This window comes from Fonsecaea pedrosoi (genome assembly GCF_000835455.1).
Source record: "Fonsecaea pedrosoi CBS 271.37 unplaced genomic scaffold supercont1.8, whole genome shotgun sequence".
Classification (NCBI taxonomy): Eukaryota; Fungi; Ascomycota; class Eurotiomycetes; order Chaetothyriales; family Herpotrichiellaceae; genus Fonsecaea; species Fonsecaea pedrosoi.
Window position 1 is genome coordinate 840,491 of NW_013550608.1, and position 20,629 is coordinate 861,119.

The 20,629-nt window shown below is 52.4% G+C and overlaps 9 protein-coding genes across 9 annotated transcripts; 6 read left to right on the forward strand and 3 right to left on the reverse strand.

Annotated features, from left to right (window-relative positions):
- Positions 1–134: 134 nt before the first annotated feature.
- Z517_11621 (uncharacterized protein) lies at positions 135–2,033 on the forward strand (the record flags this gene model as incomplete). Its single annotated transcript, XM_013423205.1, has 3 exons — positions 135–937; positions 994–1,078; positions 1,146–2,033. The coding sequence occupies 3 exons, from the start codon at positions 135–137 to the stop codon at positions 2,031–2,033; spliced, it is 1,776 nt and encodes a 591-aa protein (XP_013278659.1).
- A 259-nt stretch (positions 2,034–2,292) lies between these two features.
- Z517_11622 (uncharacterized protein) lies at positions 2,293–2,664 on the reverse strand (the record flags this gene model as incomplete). Its single annotated transcript, XM_013423206.1, has 1 exon — positions 2,293–2,664. The coding sequence occupies one exon, from the start codon at positions 2,662–2,664 to the stop codon at positions 2,293–2,295; it is 372 nt and encodes a 123-aa protein (XP_013278660.1).
- Positions 2,665–3,016: 352 nt separating this feature from the next.
- Z517_11623 (uncharacterized protein) lies at positions 3,017–3,756 on the forward strand (the record flags this gene model as incomplete). Its single annotated transcript, XM_013423207.1, has 2 exons — positions 3,017–3,466; positions 3,544–3,756. The coding sequence occupies 2 exons, from the start codon at positions 3,017–3,019 to the stop codon at positions 3,754–3,756; spliced, it is 663 nt and encodes a 220-aa protein (XP_013278661.1).
- Positions 3,757–4,345: 589 nt separating this feature from the next.
- Positions 4,346–5,640, reverse strand: Z517_11624 (ribosomal protein S2; the record flags this gene model as incomplete). Its single annotated transcript, XM_013423208.1, has 2 exons — positions 4,346–5,562; positions 5,610–5,640. The coding sequence occupies 2 exons, from the start codon at positions 5,638–5,640 to the stop codon at positions 4,346–4,348; spliced, it is 1,248 nt and encodes a 415-aa protein (XP_013278662.1).
- A 700-nt stretch (positions 5,641–6,340) lies between these two features.
- On the forward strand, positions 6,341–7,135 carry Z517_11625 (uncharacterized protein; the record flags this gene model as incomplete). Its single annotated transcript, XM_013423209.1, has 2 exons — positions 6,341–7,027; positions 7,103–7,135. 2 exons carry the CDS (start codon positions 6,341–6,343, stop codon positions 7,133–7,135), a joined length of 720 nt encoding a protein of 239 aa, XP_013278663.1.
- Positions 7,136–8,890: 1,755 nt separating this feature from the next.
- On the forward strand, positions 8,891–9,784 carry Z517_11626 (uncharacterized protein; the record flags this gene model as incomplete). Its single annotated transcript, XM_013423210.1, has 1 exon — positions 8,891–9,784. One exon carries the CDS (start codon positions 8,891–8,893, stop codon positions 9,782–9,784), a length of 894 nt encoding a protein of 297 aa, XP_013278664.1.
- Positions 9,785–11,789: 2,005 nt separating this feature from the next.
- Z517_11627 (uncharacterized protein) lies at positions 11,790–12,215 on the forward strand (the record flags this gene model as incomplete). The annotated part of the gene is made up of 1 exon (XM_013423211.1): positions 11,790–12,215. The coding sequence occupies one exon, from the start codon at positions 11,790–11,792 to the stop codon at positions 12,213–12,215; it is 426 nt and encodes a 141-aa protein (XP_013278665.1).
- A 1,290-nt stretch (positions 12,216–13,505) lies between these two features.
- Positions 13,506–15,171, forward strand: Z517_11628 (chlorophyll synthesis pathway protein BchC; the record flags this gene model as incomplete). Its single annotated transcript, XM_013423212.1, has 4 exons — positions 13,506–13,653; positions 13,839–14,524; positions 14,731–14,840; positions 15,072–15,171. The coding sequence occupies 4 exons, from the start codon at positions 13,506–13,508 to the stop codon at positions 15,169–15,171; spliced, it is 1,044 nt and encodes a 347-aa protein (XP_013278666.1).
- Positions 15,172–15,601: 430 nt separating this feature from the next.
- Z517_11629 (uncharacterized protein) lies at positions 15,602–20,108 on the reverse strand (the record flags this gene model as incomplete). The annotated part of the gene is made up of 2 exons (XM_013423213.1): positions 15,602–19,844; positions 19,900–20,108. The coding sequence occupies 2 exons, from the start codon at positions 20,106–20,108 to the stop codon at positions 15,602–15,604; spliced, it is 4,452 nt and encodes a 1,483-aa protein (XP_013278667.1).
- Between the last annotated feature and the right edge of the window lie 521 nt (positions 20,109–20,629).

Below are 20,629 nucleotides of genomic sequence, written 5' to 3' on the forward strand. Positions count from 1 at the left end.
TACTGAAATTATTACGCCGCGGATCCCCAGAGAAATCCACGAGAGACACTCGTTCCGTACGTCCTGGCGCCCTGTCCCAACCTTCTGGATATCACTAAACACAGTGCTGTCCTGATTAGGTCCGTTCAGCTACAATGGCGCAAGCGGCAGAGGGTGGTTCAGTACATCTGAATAGCCCAAGCGCGAACCAGGAGACTGTCACTCAGGGGATGGAAGGCGCCGATGCTGAGATTTCCCGGGTCAAAACCGTGCATTTCGGTTGCTTCAACGACCGGATCCAGACAGAAGTGCAAAACCTTCAAATTGGGCTGTCAACCCTTGATGGTGCGATCAGTGAGTTAACCAGGCAATTTAGGAAGTATAGAAAGATAGTTAGCACTGTTGGTGATCGCTACGGCGATGATGAGGCCTTGATCAGAAAGATCAATGATCTCGAGACTGGGAATAAGACCATATGGAAGCAAGCTCAGGATGATCGGGACTCACACCGAAAGGAGATAGCTGAGTTGAAGGAGCAGTATGCAAAGGAAATTCTTGGCCTTCAAGCGATTGCGGAGGCCGGCAACCAGAAGAAAGTACAATACGAGCAGAAAATTCAAGATCTAGAAGAGGAGCATGTCCGTGCCCAACAGAAACGAGACCAGGAGCAGAAGCAGAAAATACAGGATTTGGAGAAAGAACATCAACAGAAGAAGGAGCAGCTGGAAAAGGACAACGCGCAAAAGATCGCCGACCTGGAGAAAGACCGGAAGGAGTTGGAGGAGACGGAGGCTCGGCTCAGCAAGGAGTTGCACGACCGGACATCCGAACGGGACCGGGAGAAGGACCTACGGATCATGGTACAAAAGGAGTTACAAAGCGACGTGACAAAGCTGCAGGGAGAGCTTACCAGCATCAAGAAACAGTATCAACTGGAACAGCGGCCTTTGAAATTCTAGTAAACCCTCCCGCCCCATGACAGATATTAAGAGATATACTGACTTATCGGGATAGCACGGAGGAGTATAAGAAGCTATTTGAACGGGTCCACCAGGTTGTCTGCCAGCACCTGACAGATCTTCCGAATAAAGCCTTACAGGTACGTGAAGCAGCCATTGGGCATCTGGAGAGAGCCCTTGTGTTGACGACCATTCTCCATTATGCAGAAACCAGCGGACACATCGGACAAAGTGTGCCAAATAAACCCAATCTTTAAACAAATCCCCATCGCCGAGTCCGAGTGTTCGGTGATGCTGCGACGAGCCGCTGCCGAGCACATCATCATTAAGTTCATATGTGATACATTCTGGCGCCCGTTTTTCTCTGAGTATCTGGTGTCGAGCCACGTGAATGACTCAGTGTTTCCGACGATGCATTTAGGCATGGCCGAAGCTGGAAGGGCTTTTCAACATCGGTGGAAAGTGGCCACATTGAAGACGTTGGATACGCTCGACGAGACGAATATCGCGAACGCACAGGTCGAGATTAGGAAGCTTGTTGAACAAGAAATCATACGACCCTTGCAAATTCTTGTGGACGACTCCCAGGCGTTCCTCTCTGACTTGAACCAAATCTTCCCCCTGGCTATTGAATTGGGCAAAGCTGCAGAGCGCGACCAGATGAACATCATTATTGACAAGACTCCGTACGTAAGCGAACAAGATTCGGGTGGGTGGATCGACTGGTTGGACGAGAGCTATGAGCCTGACTACGGGTCTGATGAATCTCCGTCATCGCCAACTAGCAGCATCACCGCGGCTAGTTTGGTCGTCCGCAAAGACCCGTTGTTGACAAGTCCCAAGATTTTGCGTCAGGTGGAGACTAACGGAGAGATGGAGTTGATTCTCCCGGGTCGAGCGATATTCCCGGAACGGGGCATTTTCCAGGAGGGGGCCTTACAATGGCAGAAGATCCGCAATGCGTCGAGCGAAGTGGCTCGGGCGATGAATGGGATGGGTCGACGACAAAGCACCAGCACGGTAGGGTTGGGGATGAGTATGCAATCGCCAATGAAGACGTCCATTCAGTGGGGTGCCTCGAGTTTGGTTGAGTAGCGAGAGTGATTCCAGGGCTGGAAGATAGTAATGGGGAGTTCTAGCGGACTATATTGGACACGTCAGCGAAACTGTGCTTACCTGTGAACAGGAAAGCGTACACAAAGGTGGCCAACTACACTTGTCCCACAAAGTACCCAGCCCTAGTCGAGTATTCTCACACACAGGTCGAGGAAATGCCGAAGGGGCATATATGGGGATACATACTCTGTCAATGTCAGTTTATGCTGAGGGGAGAAGTGATCTCCGTGGCGATGTTCTAAATATCCGTCATACCGAGAGGGGGCCAGGGACATGAAGGCGGCGACGGATACTGGTTCGACTCAATGTCTGTAATGTATAGTAGGTGGAACTCGTCCTCGCGACGGATGGAAGTGTTGTTCTGGTGGACGTCAGTGATAAAATCGTCTAACTTCGCTTTGATACCGTGGCCCATCAGGAGGTCCACCATCTTGAGATGGTCGTTTTCAACGGCGGTCCGCATGGCCAGTGTCCTGTCGTCGACCGACTGCTCATCGTTCCCAGTGTTCGACCGGAGTAATAATTCGACTTGACTAAAATCCTGAGCTTCGACAGAGTTGGTGAGTGGACCGCGATAATCATCTCTCAAGAAGTCCAAAAGGGGCCCCATCTTTTGTCGAAAAGAGGAAAACGGAAGGCAAGGGGAGGGCAGAAGACCCTCTAAAAAGCGACGGCATCGATGGCTAAATTCGGCGGGAAATTTCCCTGCAAAACCTCGAGACCTGCATTAAACTGTAGCCTGTCGGTGGCCTCCTGTTGCTGGGCCATTCATTGGATGGGCGACAAGGGTGGTTGTTACACAGCCTTATCGACGTGTCGACACTCCATTCGCGAGAGAACAGAAAGATGAATTGAAACCTGACGATTCTTTGCTGTCAGTCACTGTCATGGCATTCAATCCACGATATCTCTTTTTCGTGACGAGCAACCTAGATTAACATTGCGCACGAAGCTCAAACACAATGGGCTCGAGTTGTGTGTCCTGCAATCGCACCTTTAGGAGTGAAGAAAGCCTCAGGCAACACTTGCGAGACTCTCCTGCGCACGCCTTCAATTGTGAGACCTGCAATCGCAGCTTCGGAAGCGCCGAAGCCCTCAAGCAGCACCTGCGGGATTCTCCCCTCCACAAGCAACCTCCCGAGACCCCTCTGGACAGCTTCTTTCGCTCGTTCCCGACCTTTGTCTACGATCCATCTCTTCCGCCGAGCACTTCCTACGCCCAACTGCGCAAGCACCAAGGCTGGCGGCGGGACGACACCGCGTCAAAAGTCGCTTGGAGTCGATACCAGGACGCGTTGGCGAGCGAATTGCGCATGTGGTACGGTTCAGAGGACGACCTGAAGGCGTGGCATGCTCTGTGTCGTGCCATTGGTGTCACGCCGCTCCCAAGAACGTGTCGGCAATGCGAGCAAGTAAGAACTCTTATCCATCGCTTTGAGCCTGAATGAGAGACTTTATATCCTGATCGGGTTCAATGCATATGTAATAGGCCGTACGGAGGACACATGTCAACATTGTCGATTTGATCGAGTGGGGCCGACGACGTGGTGACACCGACCATGACCGAGTTCCGACCTTTCGCAACGTGGCAGAGCTGCGAACATATACCAGGAAGACGAGCAAGATATTTCGTAACACACTCGAGAACGACAGTGTTGTTCTCCGACATTTGCTTCGCCACATCTTTGGCACAAGGCGATGAACGATCGAAGCACAACCGTTGCCCGATTTGCGGAGACCGTCTGTTCCTCATTGCGCCGTGTCGACTTTTGTTTGTCACTGCGTGCGTCCAACTTCTCCCTGACTGTCCCCTAGTAGTAGTGCGAGGTACAGTATATGGACGGCTATCGCGTAGGAAAGTGTTGCAAAGCCAAATACCAACAGTATTGTTAGGTGCAGTCTGAAGAAAACTTCCTCTGTAAGGAGTATCATCCATCATCCAGATCCCCGATCCTTGAATACACATACTCGGCTTCCTTTGCATATGCCTTTCTCGTCACACTCTTCAGGTGTCATTCTTCAGCGATGTCTGGAAACTCAACTAGGGACGAAGGATTTGTCATGTTCATCTGATGCCTGCGGAGGTCTCTAAAGGAGGTACAGCAGTAGCGAACCGCGCCGGAATACTCTCAGTACAAGTACAGCAAAATCTTTTTAGGGGTAGAAGTCACACTTGCAAGCCTCTGTATTGTACACATGGAAATCTGGATGAAATTCTTGTCCAACCCAACATCCCTTGGGCCCGTTAAAAGAGCAGCGGGTCAATCCGTTTCCCATCCTGCTCCCCCGTTTCAGTTTGCCTCAGCACTGTCACTATCGCCTCGCTGCACGTCCAAGGCGACCATTTCCTCCAGAGCAACCAGTTTATCCTGGAGCACGCTCGTGTCATACGTCGCCTTGCCCTCTGTCGCCCTGAGTTTTCTGAGTCTTTGCCCTTCCTTTCCTGCGTTGCCCAGGACACCGCCGATGAGAGAAATTGATCGGAGGGAATCATCATTTGCAGGTATTGGGTAGGTCACCCAGGTCGGATTCGCATCTGTGTCAATGACCCCGATTGTCGGGACATTGAACATGCCACATTCGTGCAGGCAAACCTGATTCTCGATCGGGTTCATGCATATCACCAGATCTGGCCGCATGACCTGATGAAAGCCTCTTGACAGGATATCGTCGTACTGAGGCAATTCATTGTCATGTATGTCGACCACCTTGACGCCACAGTCCCCAAGGATTTGTTGCCCGTTGGTCAAGGCACCTGGGACCCATCGATGGAATATGTGGTAGCCTTCAGCTAGCTTGGCTGAATTCACGATAATCTCTTCCATGCCTTTGCGTGTCCCGATAAAGAGGATAATTCCACCTCTCTCTGCCACTGCCTGGACAACTTTCGCCGCACGTTTTAAGTAGGCATAGGTAATATCCAACGAGATAATGTGAATACCGTCTCTTACGCCGAAAATGTAGCCACTATTTGAGGGATTCCACAGCGACGTATGGTGACCGAGATGGGTCTGGTTGGCGAGCAACATGGGGAGAGTGAGTTCGTCCACGGTTGGAGGCCTGCGAAGAATGGTAGACGGGTCATATGTCTGGGATAAATGAGTGCCCTGTCGAGTGGCCCGTTGCATGGCGCGACGGTGACGATTCAACTCCTTCAGATTTCGAAAAGGCAGAGCATCTGTAGTGGTCGGAGCGGGCGCAGTGCTCGATGTCGAGCTAGATGAGGGTTTCGACATTGTTCGGGCTGCAGAGTGTGCATTGATGTCTGCTTGAAGAGCACGGATGGATTTATGGTGTGACTCGACCATTTCTTCTAATAGCCTCGTCGCGGGAGTCGGGGCGCGATCGATCGTGTCTAGGATGCTTGAAGGGTCGTCAGGATGACCCGGTATCCTAGTCGTCCCTTTAGCATCTCGTTCTGAGGGTCGAAATGTAGGATTGTCTGCGGAGATGCTTGTAGCATATGTTCGATTGACCGTCCGCGATGACTGCGCCAGCACTGTCCGGCCTGGAGAGCGTTAGCAGTGAGGTTATCCATTGTCAAGCTGTACATACCATGCCGGGCACAAAATTGTCTGATGATCATGGTCGCTGAGCTCTGGCAGCAAAATTGTGAAGGGCGCATTGAGACTTTCTTTCCCAAAGCTGATCTGGGCTGGTGTCGGATTTGGGCTTGGCGGAAGAAAGATCGGCGTGCAAACAAGACAAACACAGCAAACACAGCAAATGATTGATCGGCATCCCCGTTTCCTCTCGCACCTTTCAATACTCCCCATCTTGTTCAATGTTGTGTTTGAAGATACTCGCTAATGAGATGTTATCCGAGATCCGACATCAGCCGTGCACCCCTTCCTCACAGCCACACAGGTAGGCGCTGCAAATTCCATGTGTACGGCTTACCAACAGTTACCGGAGCGGACTCAGGGTCAAACACGAACAAGCCCCCCTATGGACCAGTAGATCCGGAAATCGTTCTTTCCGCTGCACGATCCCGCCGACACGAAACAGAATCCCCCAGAGCCTCAACGGTCTTGACGGTTGTCTGCATTCCTTCAATATATACAAAATGATGTAGTGTTGCTTGTCTGCTGGACGCTATGTTTGGCGTTTGTTTGATATGTTGAGTGGGCGCTATTGCCAAAGTACCCGCCCAGAGAGCTGTAGGAAGCTCATAAAGCCGGGACAGAAAAGTTGAGAGCTCTTCTTTGATCTCATCCTGTTCATCCCTAGAGTCTTGAAACCCCAAACGATCGTCAGCTCGCAGCGAGATCATAAAGAGACCAGCCATGGAAACGGTGAGGATAAGTTTAGAAGCAAAGTCCTATCTAAAGCTAAAGCTAAAGCTAGAGCAGGATCGGCCACGTCGCAACTTCAATCCCAGGAAGACCAAACGATATGGACGACAGACGTTCGATCCAGGCTTTCTGGTCAAGTACAGCCCCAAGTGGAAATACGCCCGTCTCTACAATTTCCCATATCCCGGTGCTCACTGGCAGCCACGGATGCGGACCATGGTGATTGCTGTCGACGGAGGATCTCGTGGCAACAACCGCAACGACCCCAAATCTCGAGCTGCTTACGGCGTCTACTTTGGACCAGACTGTCCACGCAACACCCAGGCTCTGTTGCCTCCGAGTGCACCGCAAACGAGTTCCCGTGCCGAGCTTGAAGCGGTCCGCAAGGCCCTCGAGATTGTCCAGGAGATGAAACGTGCCGGCGAACTCGATGGCTGGCGTGAGATCATCATCAAGCTGGACTCGGACTATGTGGCCAAGAGCCTCGGTGAATACATCTGGACCTGGGAGAGGAATGGCTTCATGACCAGAAAGGGCACCCCTGTGGAGCATGGTGACCTCATCCGCGAGTTACATGGCACTATCACGCAGTTGGAGCGGGAGGGAGCGGTGCGATTCTGGAGGATTGGGCGTGAGTGGAACCGAGAAGCCGACGCGTTGGTGAACCAGGCCTTGGATGTAAGTTTCGTCAACACCCGACACTATTCAAATCCCTGCTCTCGACTATGGTTTGTGCATGCTCACAGAAACTAGGACGTGTCTGATAGCGGCTACGAAGACTCTTGAGAACATACAGCCATGGTTGGTGACTTCAATTTTGGGAGATGCGCTTTTGAGAGGGTGTACTGATTTCTTTCTTCATTGTATGGTTGAGGACGCCTACATCGGGTTCCAGCACCTTGAGCCTCGGTGGAAACGTGAAATTGAGTTGTACGGACATTGATAGGGTGAGAAGGGGCTGTTTGTCTGTGTAATGTTATCTTCTGTATGGGGTTTGCCTGGTTAATGAGTGCTGAGGCGAGATTTTAAAGACTTCCAATTCGATATCATTGGTACTGCCAAACTCGACCTGCCCATTGGATCCTTTGATCAACCCAGATTGTCGGGTGTGCGTCCCAAATCAGATCGAAGCACATCATTTCCACCCTCCCCTTCGTCAGCCAGTTTGCAGAACGACTTCTCCTCAGAAAATCCAACATGACATGGTTATTTCCCGGGAATACGACTTCGGATTGGCACTCACAAGCCTGCTGCTTCTTCGCCCTCCTTCCCTCAAAGTTGACTTGATCTAAACACCGAGAGGTCTTGGTTTCGCAGGTTTGACTGCTATTCACATTTTGTGCCACGAGAAGGTGCCTCTTTTCCACAGAGCAAAAATAATGGTTACCTGTTTACTTTGTCAGTGTCTGTCAAGGGAGAAAAGAGGTCAATTTACCTGCATTGCTCATGATCCACCTCAAAGCTCGTCAAATATCGTCATACAAGACTCATAAAAATTCCAACACCTAGATACACATGGTTTTTGCTATCTAACACATGGGCCTGGATACCCGAGACCTCCTTTTTTGCCTCCACATTTTGCGACTCGCTATGTACTTCTCTGAAAGCCATGGCTCCCCAACCATGTCAGAGCCAATACATAGTCTGTCTACCTATTTTTTGGGTCTTTTTTTCATCTTTTTTTTCCATTGTAAGGTTTTACTGCCAAGTGTTAACTTCCAAGTTCAAACAAATGGATAGAGGAAATGGCCTGTGCGAGAGATGGTAACGCCTTGTCAATGCGTTGTAAATGGCGTACAACGTTGGAGCTCGTTGTAGTGAAATGAAGAGACATAGGGTCTTCCTGCTGGCCAGCGTCCAGGTCCAGGTAATCGGAAAGGCCAAGTTGAACAGCGCACTCCAGGAGTCGAGACCGGAAATCCGGATGGTACACATCTGGCAAGAAAGAGGATTCATGAACACGGGAAGCCAAGGAAACAGGGCCTCAAGCTAACTACGTTCGACTTTTTTGTACCTAGTGGAAGCCTAGTAGTAATATTACCTGCAGGTACCTCCAAAGTATACCCTGGCACGTCGATACTCCTCTCATTATCTACTCTCTTCACAGCTCGATTCGAGAAACGCGCGCTACCTCAAATGTAGCTGGTAGAATCACTGGTATCTGAGATTAGTTGACCGGTGTAGTGCAGTACTCAATATCGGAGGCCACATGTAAAACAATCCTCAGGGTTTCGCCATGAGGACCTTTTGTGGGTGGCTCACCTTCACCAACCGTCTCCCGTCCATCGGAACTCACACTGCAGGTCCTCCTCACCTCAATTTTCTGGTACGACATGAGCGCCCTGAATAGTATAAAAGTCTTGCTCAGTCCCTCGTTGTGAAATGATATTCGTACACATCAAGATTTGTTAGAGACTGCCGAGGTCTACAAAGCACTTTTATCATCATCACTGTCGACGGTGACTACCTGAGGAAACATGGAACTTCTTGCGGAACTCGAGAGCATGGCTCTCAATATCTTGGACGTCCAAGAAGAAGGTGATGGGACTCTGGGAGGCCGATGTTGCACGATGGCAACGGTTGTTTGGATTTGAGAAGGCAGACGCCCGTCGCCGAATCGAAGAATACCGGAGTGCCTATTCCAGGGTCAGGATCTCCGATGAACTCTGGGCTACAGTCAAGGCTCGAAAGGAGGCGGAGGGGTATGATCGAGAAGCATACGAGTATTCCCTCAAGAATCAACCACAAGCACTCAGCCCAACATCCTCGGCAACGGTGTCAGGCACTTTCATCGTGCAATTGATGGAGCCTTTGGACTCGCCGGAAAAGATCAAGGATGTTGCTGGCTTGGCGGAGGCTCCGTTGATCGTGACAGGAGTAGGCGAGCATGGCCAAGCGAATTTCTGCCAGATCGACGGCGGGACTCGGGCGAAGCTGCTAGACTGGGTCGCAGAGTACCACAGCGGCTTCCAGCCCACTATTGTGCGTTTGACAAAGGCCAAGAAGGATCTATGCTCGCGGAGCATTGCACCAACTCTCGCACATGACTCGACATTGCCTCAAAACCGGCTGGACGACGAACAGGACATCCCTCGACCATCACAGGACGAATACCCAGTGTTGTATTTCTTCTACGGCACACTGGCTGACCCAAAAGTGCTAAAACACCACCTCAACTTGGACACCGAACCCTCTCTTGTGCCGGCCTCTATCCAAGATGGTGAAGTTCGACACTGGGGCAAATACAGGGCGCTAGTGGATGCACCAGGATCGGCAAAGCTGTTTGGGAGCGCGTTTCTCGTTCGCTCTCAAGATCAGGAGGACGCGCTGAGGTTTTACGAGACGGACAGGTATGAGGTTGTGCGGTGCCGCATCTTCACTGAAGACGGCGTTCACCAGGGGTTGACATTTCGCTTTGAGGGGTGGCCAGGGTAGGAGTTTACTACAACCATGGTGGTTGGAACACGTGAAATATGTTTTTTTTTTTGGCCGAGAGAGCAATGATATTCAACCCGAAATATTGCTTTCGCTGAATATATGTAGTCTCAAAGTGCGGTGTGACCCCAGCCGTTGCTGGGGCATGCTACAAATACATATATTCCTCAGTCAGAGACCATCCTCTTTCCCGACACACACACACACACCTCTCTTGTACCTAGCGGCACCTACCTGTTAGCCTCACAGCGTCTAGGGATTTGTATCAGAGTTACACTCTGTCATTTGCGCTGGTAAATGCTCTGAATGTGCTTGTTTCCTTCACCACCCCCACAACTTCGCAGGAGTTCTTTGGTTCAGCCGCAAACACGGTACTTTAAGCACCGTGTATCTCCTTGTAGAGGTACCGGACTTGAGGTTGAGGTTGGGTATGTTGGAATCACCGCCGCGGCGCCGATATATCCAGTCATTTCACTACTGTCCGTATAGACGTAGATTCGGTGTGGTTTCTCGCAGAGATTATTGTGTTGCGATATCAACACCTCTAAAGTGTAAATTGCCACAAACAAGACGTTTTGGTAATGTTGAGAGATATACGGCATACCGACAGACAAACCGTTTCGTTTCATTGGCACCAGGTGCTAGGTATTTGATTTTGTTGATGTTGAGATGACAGATCTGGGGGAGTCGTCAGTGTGAGGGGAGCAGCCGTTGGTTTGATAGCTTCATGCTCCCTGTGCTGAGCGTCACGCGGTTCCTTGAAGACATCTTGGAGCTAGGTTGTAATCCGCGTGTCTTACTGTTCTTAGAGACATCGGCTAGGGTCGATGATGGAGCCTGTGGTAGTTGTGATTAATATGTATACCGAGTACTCGTATGTAGTTATAAGATTCTTTGACCGCCAGCAGTTGAGCGGTATGCCCTGTGGAAAGTGACGTGCTCTTTCAACATGTCAGGCTCACCCGAAATCTACCTCTGCCTGCTCTGCGTGGCAATGTTTGTGAATGATTGGTCAGGTGACCAGTGAAGTGATGATTTGCGTGGTGGAGCACCAGCCCCTGAATGCCGAGCCACTAGTCCAATTATGCGCTGGGCCTTCGAGGCTTGGCACTCATCCACTTTTTCTTATTTCTTCTGGTTTGTTTTCCCTCGTGCTTCGCCCTCCAAATTATTGACGCTTCACTATTGCGATACTGCCACGCTGTGCCCCAAATAATGTTCAATACTTGCCTCTTCCAGATCCCAAATCTGGAGCATGGCATTGGGAGATGATGCGCCACTCGATCTCTTGGGTTGCGATCTTGCTCTCCAACCTCTCAGCAGCCACAGACAAGTTGTACAAACCCTCATCTTTATTGGTCCCGCCTTGTCTTCCCCCAGCGCCGCCCAGCCTGACTTTGAAACGCGCCGTGACATTTGCCTCGTGAGCCTCTAGACCGCGCAATTTCACCTTGTGTCTTGGAACAAGTTCATCTCGCGCAGGTTTTCACGCAGACGGGACCAGAGGTCTAGGTAACTTGGCATGAACGCTTGACTCACCGGCGCCTCTTTGCTTTGCTGTCGCCCTCTCTCACTATTGAGCTTGTCAGGATTCAGTGGACTGACGATATCAAAGTAGTGCGCCTTACCTATTACCTATTATTACCAGGATTGCCAGCCTCTTGACGGGCTGGATCTGAAGTTGCGAGCTTGGCTCCCCCAGTCTGAGTAACTTGTACATATCCGCATCGTCAGCCACTTTTTGATGAACAGTTTTATGTACTTCCCAGCTTCCTAGCCGTTCCCTTCTTGAACAGCTTCTGTTGTTAACATTCTTCATCAACCTTTTGAGTTGGCCCATTCGTTCTGAGTCGCTCTTCACCCATTGCACCTCAGCGTCCTCTCTTTTCATCTTCTACACTTTCCCACTTCTTCGGTGACAACGTCCAGCTCCATAGCTCAGACGAAAGCTTGCGAATTCATTTCCACACAATAACAAATTATTCCCATCACCAACGCCACCACGATGCGCTCTCTCCTTTTGGTGGTTGTGGGGGCCCTCCCCCTCTTGACTTCTGCATGGTCAGAACACACTCTCTTGACCCGAGCCACGGGAAACGCGACGTCGTGTGAATCGGGCGACAAGGTCTGCGGCGCCTTCTGCATCCCAAGCGACTACACCTGCTGTCCTGATCTCGAAGGTGGTTGCTCGTCCAAGTCGGTTTGCCAGAAGGGCGACAACGACGTGTACGGATGTTGCCCTGTTGGGGACACGTGCTCGGGCGACGGCGGCGCCGAGTTCCTTGACAGTGAGAGTTCGACATCAACCAACACGGCCGATGCCTCGGTTGCCTCCAAGACGACTACAGCGACCAATGCAGCTCAGCCTCAGGTCGTGGCCAACGGACTTGCAGTTGCCATTGTCGCCGCCGGTATCGCCGCTCTCCTATAATAACGGGGTACACCTCGTACCTACACAGGCTCACCTTGTTTCACTACCTCACCACCTCACCACCTCAAACTCGGAGTCGAAATGAATCAATGGAGTTGTTGCATGATTGTGAAGCGGCATCAGGGGAAATCGTTATGCGGAGGGGGTGGGGGGAGGGTCGAGCTGGCTTTCAAGGGGGGCTCATGTTTGGTGTTTGAAATTTTATTGATATCCCCATGAATGCATAATTCGCCATGCGCAATCAGGCTAGGTTGTTCGAGTTTTGAAATCCATACCGCCGTCCATCTCGTGTCAGTTTGGCCAGTTTGTTGTCTTTGTTTCAGTCGGCTTGGCTCTTCTTCATTTTCTTCCCCTCATCGGGTCTTTTGTTGTTACTTATGTTTTAACCACAGTCAGTGTCTTGCGACGAGGGAGATGGACACATGCGGGTGACGAGTTCAGCCATGTGAAAGAAGACGAAACGACATCGACGAAGAGACCTACCTGCCGTTCACCCAAAGTGTCATGCACGCATCCCCTTCAATCGGAGTTCCTTACCCGCATTTGTTTTTCCCTTCTCTTTTTCTTTTCTCCGCCCATTTCCTTTTCTCCCACTCTTGTCTCCTCTCTCCTCTTTTCCCCCCACACGCGTTCCTGGGGTTCTACGCTATTTGGCTCGTACTCGGCAATTCGACAAAAGTCCATGTCCATGTACTCGTCACTCCCTTAGTCGGTGACCTCTAACTCGTCGCGACTCCTCTATCCGGTCGGCTCGGGGACTTACAAAGTCGATTCTCGTCAACCTCGTCACATGTTTTGTTTTGTTACTAAACCAACCCAAGAGTGAGGAGAAAGAGAAAAAAAAAGGGCAGCAGCGGCAGAAGGTGGGTTTTATCCGAGGTAACGAATAGTTTTGATCGGCTTGACTCTCTCTGTCAGTCTGTGCACAGGATATCTATATGTGATCTTCTTACATACCTATCAGGTAATGTACCGTGGCTGACTGTCAGGGCGTGTTATAATAGTTTGGTCATCCATCCATCCATCCATCCATCCATCCTCCTCGTCGCCGTCGTTCATCTGCCCTACCCGATTAAAACTATTATTATATTCTATCCTAACCCCTTCCCCTTTCGCTTCTTCTGTGCCTCTTGATTCAAAATCTCGTTTTTTACGAGTCGTAAAACCACCCCCACCATCATCCCCCCCCCCTCTCCCTGAGGAAGAAAAGCAGAGCCACACACACACCGCGGGAAATCTCCTCAGAGATATAACCACCCTTTTTGGACGTCGGACACAGAACCTACAGAAATGTCGTCCATGAGAGCAGCCCGGTTCTACGGCAACAGGGACATTCGCGTCGAAGAGGTCCCCATCCCCGAACCGGGGCCGGGAGAATGCCTCGTCGAGGTGGAATGGTGTGGAATCTGTGGGAGTGATTTGCACGAGTATGCTGCCGGTAAGTTTGTGGACTGAGTCTTTGTGTTGTTGGGAGGTGTTTTTGAATGGAAGAGGAAGAGGTGGTGGTGGTGGTGGTGGTGGTGGTGGTGGTGACGACGACGATGATAATGACAACAACAACAATGACACTCCCCTGCGAACCATATCTCTCTACCTACCTACTAAACACGAATCCAATCGCAGGACCCGTGCTGATGCGCACCGTCGACCCGACCACGGGCGAACCGCGCCCCATCATCTTCGGCCACGAGTTCTGCGGGCGCTTAAAATCCGTGCCCCCGGGCTCCAAGCTCCAGGTCGGGCAGGCCGTCATGGTCGACCCGCACTGCATCTGCCGGACGTGCACGAGCTGCACGGCGGGCGACGACCACATCTGCCACAAACTGGGTTTCATCGGCGGCAGCAGCGGCAAGGGCGGCGGGCTGTCCGAGTACGCCACGGTCGAGGAGGCGCACTGCCTCCCGCTGCCGGACAACGTGAGCCTCGAGTACGCGGCCGTCATCGAGCCGCTGGTCGTGTGCCACCACGCGGCCAAGGCGTCGGGCCTGGACCTGGCCGGGTTGAACGTCCTGATCCTCGGCGGCGGCCCCGTCGGCGCGGCCCTCATGTCCGTGCTGCGCGCCCACCGCGTCAACAAGATCGTGCTGAGCGAGCCCACGGCCAAGCGGAAGGAGCAGGCCAAGGACGTCGTCGACCGGGTCGTCGACCCGCGCTCCGAAAAGGTCGGCGACGTCTGTCGCGAACTGACGGGCGGCAAGGGCGTCGACGTCGTCTTTGACTGTGCGGGCGTGCAGCCCGCGCTGGAGGCCGGGTTCGACGCCTTGAGGTCGGGCGGGACGTTTGTCAATGTCGCTGTGTGGGAGAAACCGGTGAGTTTCTCTTTCTTTCGACCTCTCCCAGCATATTCCCTCGTATATTTCTATCCATACACACAACATATATGGGGTGTATCAGAAAGAAATGTTTCCCTTTTTGTCCAGACTCCGCGGAACGGAGGGAGAGAGGAAGAGAGAGAGAGAGAGAGAGAAGAGTTTACTGATCAAACGCAATAACTAACTGGTTCGGTGTGTCAAAGATCCAAATCCAATTCCTGCCCTTCTTCTTCAAGGAGGTCAAGTTCATGAGCTCGTGCTGCTACAACGAGCAGGATTTCAAGGAGGTCATGGAGTTGATGGCCAAAGGCAAGTCTTCCTTACCTCGAACCTTTTACATTGACACATCTACACATCTACACATAAAACACATGACACATGATGCACTCACTCTCCACATGAAAATGGATCATCACAACCTCCCATCTATCTATACATGCATACATACATCTCTCCCCCCCCCCCTGGGCCTGCGGCAGAAGTGTCACTGACTCGAGTACCTACCGGCAGGCTCCTTTCAAGGCTACGAGAAAATGGTCACCAGCCGCATCGCCCTCGAGGACACGGGACCCAAGGGGTTCGAGGAACTGGTCAACAACCGGGACGATCAGATCAAGATTCTGATTTCGCCAAAGATTCGGTGAGATTACTAAGATAAGAAAGGGAGATGAGGGGGGTGTACAGAGATGCACAGAGATGCACAGGGAGAGAGAGAGCTCTATCTTCCTTCCTTCCCTCCTCAAAGGCCGAGAATCTTCCAACCCAAGTATCATTCGTATAGCATATTCTTATCTATCTCAGTATCAATATCCGTATCCACGTCCACATCTAATCTTAGGCCATTCTCAATAGTGTAGGTAACAAGGGAGGAGAGAGCGAGCAGCATAGAACGCGACCTTGATTATTCTTTTCGGTGGTGTATGTGGTCTCTGTTTGGACCTGTATATATCCTTACGTACTTTTATCATCACCAGCACCAGCAAACTTACTCCTGGGCCATGCAAGACAACCTTGACCTAGTTTTGCAGAACCCAACGACGAGGACGACGAGGACCACCGTCTCCTGCCGCCAACTCAAATACTCGCGCGCCGCGGCGCCATAGCCCTCAACAACTTCTTGCCCTCCTCATCGCCCGCGTCGACCCACGCGTCGATGATGCCGTTCAACTGGCCCTCGTTGCGCAACCTGGCGAGAAACTCCTTGGCGTAACTGTACCCGACCTCGTAGATCTCGTCGAACTTGGCAAACTCCAACGTCCCGTACGCTTCGATCGGCGGCCGCATGTATATGCAGCCCGGGGTTGCTTTGGCCCGCTCCAGTGCGTCAACCGAGGAGACGTACGCGAGCCGAGCTTGGATGTCGGACAGGGTGGGTGGATTGGGAATCGACGAGAATGGGTTCCAGCGGTTGAGCAACGACCAAAACCCCGAGAGCGTGTCGCCGTACTGTTGCGGAGTGTCGTCGTCCACGGCACCAACGTCGACTGCGAATACAAGATCGGTCCCCAGAGACTTCATGTGTTGGACAGTGAGGTTGTCGATGTATCCGCCGTCAAGGAGCATGCTGCCCTCATCGCATATCGGCGGGATCAACCCAGCGAGGGACATGCTGGCCCGGACATACCTCCACGCATATCCCGAAGTGTGGATCTCGGCTCGCGATTTGCTAATGTTGGTCGTGTTGCAGTAGAATGGCAGCCAAAAGTCTTCAATCTGCGAGTCCCCGAATGCCTTGAATATGCCCCGGTTAAACTCGTGGCCCGTCGTGTATGACGCCGAAGGGTAGGTCAAGTCGAGCGCAAATCGCCACATACTGCCCATCCGTCCGGCAAACTTCTTTGCACGTCCGTACATTGGCACCACGTCGGCGTCGCGGGCATAGAGCGCCCCCAAAAATGCACCGATCGAAGTCCCCCCAACAATGTCAATCGGGATGCCGGCCTCTTCCAGAGCCTGGATGACCCCGATGTGGGAAATACCACGCGCACCTCCTCCACCGAGCACCAGCCCAACAGATTTGCCACAGAGTCGTCTCGCAAGTCGATGCAGGTCGCCTTTGAAAGGGGTGTCGGCAGAGTACAGCGGAGCGTGGCGAACTCTACGCGAGGTGTATTTCTGTATCTCTGCTTGAATGACCTGAACGCTTTGCTTGATCGCCGAGCCGAACCTTCTCGGAGGAGAGTGAGGCGTGGCCTCCGGGCTCACACGAAATGCCATCTGGATGTGATGATGACCACCGTTGATCCACATGCGGTTGCTCATCCATCTCCTGGTCAAGCCCGGCTGTGAGTATCGGTCGACGTGGAGCAGCACAAGGTCCTTCCGAGCAGTTGTCTTCATTCCCAGAAGGAATCGCTCGTACTCACCAATGTTCGGCGAGCTCTCGGCCAAGCCAACCAGCAGGATACAGTCTGCTTGGGAGATACAAGTCTGGGTCCAAGGCGCATTCACACTGGTATCTGCAATGTAGAGCACCATGCCGTATTTCTCTTCGAGGTCGGCGAGGTACTGCGACAACTTCAGGCGACCCATTCGGTTAAAGGCATGTCGACCGAGATGGCTCAGAATGATGGCTTGGTTCAGCAGAGTAACGCCACTTGGCACTCCGGTCTGGCTCAAGGCTGCCAGTAAACGATTGCCGAATTCAACGACTGGGACACCGGCGGTAACTGGTAACACTGCGATCGTTCGGAGATTCAGGGTCGATGTGCTCGAGTCACTCAGCGCGGCCCTCTTTCTCTCTTGGCCCTTTTCTGTCAACGGGGCTTCGATAAGCGCTCGCATGCGCTGTGCGATCAACTTGGAAATTTGGATGGTGATATTGGGATGCTCCTGGGCCAGACTGTTAAACAGGCTCCTGGGGAACTTTGCCAGCTCCGTATCACGTATAGCGTGCAGGGTTGCGGGCCTGGTACCATCCGTCATAACTTCCAATTCGCCGATGCTCTCGCCTTGACCGTATTCGCCGGTCACCCGCATCGTTCCACCCTCAAGCTCGCGCACTGCCCTCAGTCGCCCGTTGAGGACAATGTAGATGGCATCGCTGTCGTCGCCCTGATGATGGATGACCTGGCCAGCATTGACTTGTACCCACTCGAGAGCAAAATCAATGTGTAAGATCAGCCTGGGAAGAAGACTGGTGAGCCGTTTCGCCATCGTCAGGAGGACAATGGGATACTTCTCGGCGACCCTTTCCAACGCAGACCGAGGCAGGAAACCGACATAGACATCTGTTTTCGCGGTCACGTCCGTAAACGATCTGTAGGACGACAATGTCCCAACATAGCCAGCAATGCCGCCAGGTTTTACCAGAAATAATGTCTCTTGCACCATTCTTTTGTTCTCCTTGGGCTGTCCGGGAAAGCCAGCGGTCGACTGAGTCCGGGAAGTGGAGGTTCTAGTTCTTCGCAGCCGTGGAAATGTCTCGTCGCGGGAGCCTCTGCGCGATCGGTGGCGATCGACCGATTCTTGTCTTTCTTCTTTCTCTTCAATGGGGATGCTGACGTCCAAGAACCCGTCGATAACATAGTAGAGACCTGGGTTGCGTTCGCCTTGTTCGACCAAAACAGAGCCCTTGGGGAAAAACACAATCTCGACATCGTCCATCAATTCTTCACTCAAGGTTCGGTTGTTCAGCGAACCACCGACACTGGCTGCCGAAGCCGTTATGGACTCGGACTCGCCATCCGCTGAGCCTTCATAAGGGTCAATGAAGCCAAAAGCGTTGTTGAAAATGGCCGTCTGGCGTTTCGCATCATACGAGACAAGCCGTGGAGACTGTTCGACCGAGACCGGACCTCCTTTCAAGGCCTGGGTCACTGACTCGCTCAATCCGAGAGCCTTGGCCATGCATTCCAGCACGGACTCACGAAACAAACTGTCTTCATGAACGGAATCCTGTCGATGGGGCATGTCGCTGTGGAACGAAGTCTGGCGAAATGGCGGTTGTTCGCGGTTCCCCATCGGGCTCATATCCAATCTGAGGCCGTCAGGGGCTCCCATACTCGTCCAGTTCGAGGTGGAGCGGAGGTGGAGGCTAGTAGGTCTCTGACTTGGCCTCGATGCGCCATGCAGATCGCCCGAGCTGACATTTCTGTCTCCGATTCCCGGCCGCACAGAGTTGGGTGCTGAAGAAGAGGCGGCACCCTTTGCTGCATTGAGCCGGGCGATTGTGGCTGCTTCTCTGCGAAGTCCACTGGAAGACCGGCGCCGACCTGCCGTCGGGTTGTGCAATGCGATCCCCTTCATCCCTTCTTCGGGCCCAATCCTCTCTCGTTCCTTTGCAAATTTGTCCCGCAACCGGTCAAGGGCGTGGCCGCGGATATGGTTGGGCAGATCATAACTGGTGTATTTATTCATCAGCTTCTCGATCTGCAGGACCTCCGAGGTCAGCCCGAGATACTGGTGTGCGGTCGACAGCGTCACTCGGTGCAGCCTTGTCAGTATCACCTGAACTATGTGGGCAGTGGCTTTGGGGTACACTCTAGTCAGGCGTCGAAATGCGCTCGCTGGGATGATGGCTATTGTGGTGTCAACCACCGCCCTCGCCACAATATCAGGGTGCGCAGAGACCGAGGACTTGGGTCTGGCTTGCTTGGTCTTATAGTGGTGTTCATCAAAGGCAGATCCAAGTGTCAAAGGTGGAACACTGGGCAGCCTCGCTTTCTGCGTCTCGCTGAGAGCGCCAGCGACGGCCGACCCTGGCGTGGGCGGATCCATGGTTGGGCTGGCAACGTTGGAATCGGGCGTGCGGGTGACATGGTTGGTAAATCGTGTACCATTGGGAATCTGATCGTCATGGCGCAGCTTGACATCTTCGGTGAACAAGGACAAGATGGAGAATAGAGAGGACATTGAGGCACCATTTTTAACTTCGGTCAATAACTGATAGCCCTGGTTGCCTTCCCGATATCCTTCGTCTTCGTCGAACAAGTCAATTTGACCAGTGCTGGTGCCTTCGGGTGTGTCTCTCAACGACTTGACAAATATCTGGACCAACCCATCCACCACCAGACAAAACCCTTTCTCTTCCTCGAGCAGCAATGTCTCCCCCGCAATGAGCTTCCTAGTCTGCATCGTTCGCGTCAACTCGTGAAAGATCGGCCTCTCCAGGTATCCAAACACCTTGATCGCGCTCAGGAATTCGTCGAGGTAGTTGGCCAAGCCCGGCTTCGAGTCCCCATCTTGCGTGTCTGGAAACAAATCGAGCTGGGGCTCTTTTCGCTGCGGCTCTTGAGGCAGGTGTGTATAATAATTGAGGAAACGGTAGCGGATGAACCAACTGACGGTCGAGAATATTGCGACGAAAATGACGAGTCTGCCAGCTGTTAGTAGACGCCACAGTGAAACAAGTGAGGGGGGAGATCACTCACAGGGTGGTGAAATTCATGGTAAAGGTCAAACTCATCGAAAACAGAGTGAACAACCATGTCGGCAGTGTGATTGTACAGAATCCTATGATCCATAACAACGCATGAGGGAGAAAAGTCACGAGGGAGACGAGTGCAGCACCAAAACCCCTTCCAGGCGAGGTTTGTCCATGTCCCACCGGAGGTTGTGAACTCGCAGCGGAGGCATTCATGATGGCGACCCCGAGCACAAGGACGACTTGAGGCTCGTGGGGGTTTTCTGCAAGTGGGAGGCTAGGCTAGAGGAGCTCAAGGGTGAGACTGAGCGATCCGAGGCCAGCCACTGAGCACGTCACGAGGAGCACACATTGCTGCTGGAGCTACTTGCCGGGCGAGTGGAGGCAGTCCTCTTGCATTGCGGACTGGGACCGGGAAAAAAAGTGAGGGTGACGAGAACAAGATGGGTGGTAAGAAAAGGGATCAACGACCATTGTTGATTGAATAAAAACGCACGTGAAATGGAAACGAGGGTTACGAGGGTTTCAAGCTTTTGGCTGCCCGTTGGCGATTCGACTTGTGAGGAACTGGGTGACGATGGGGGTGGGATGGACCGCATGGTGGGTTGGCGCAGGGATGGAATTCGGGTGGAAATCGTATCCAGAGGACTGGTCACGTGAGGACTCATACCCGTTACATAAGCAACGGTATACAGGTCACTCACAGATATATGGGGATATATATGGTATAAGAGGAT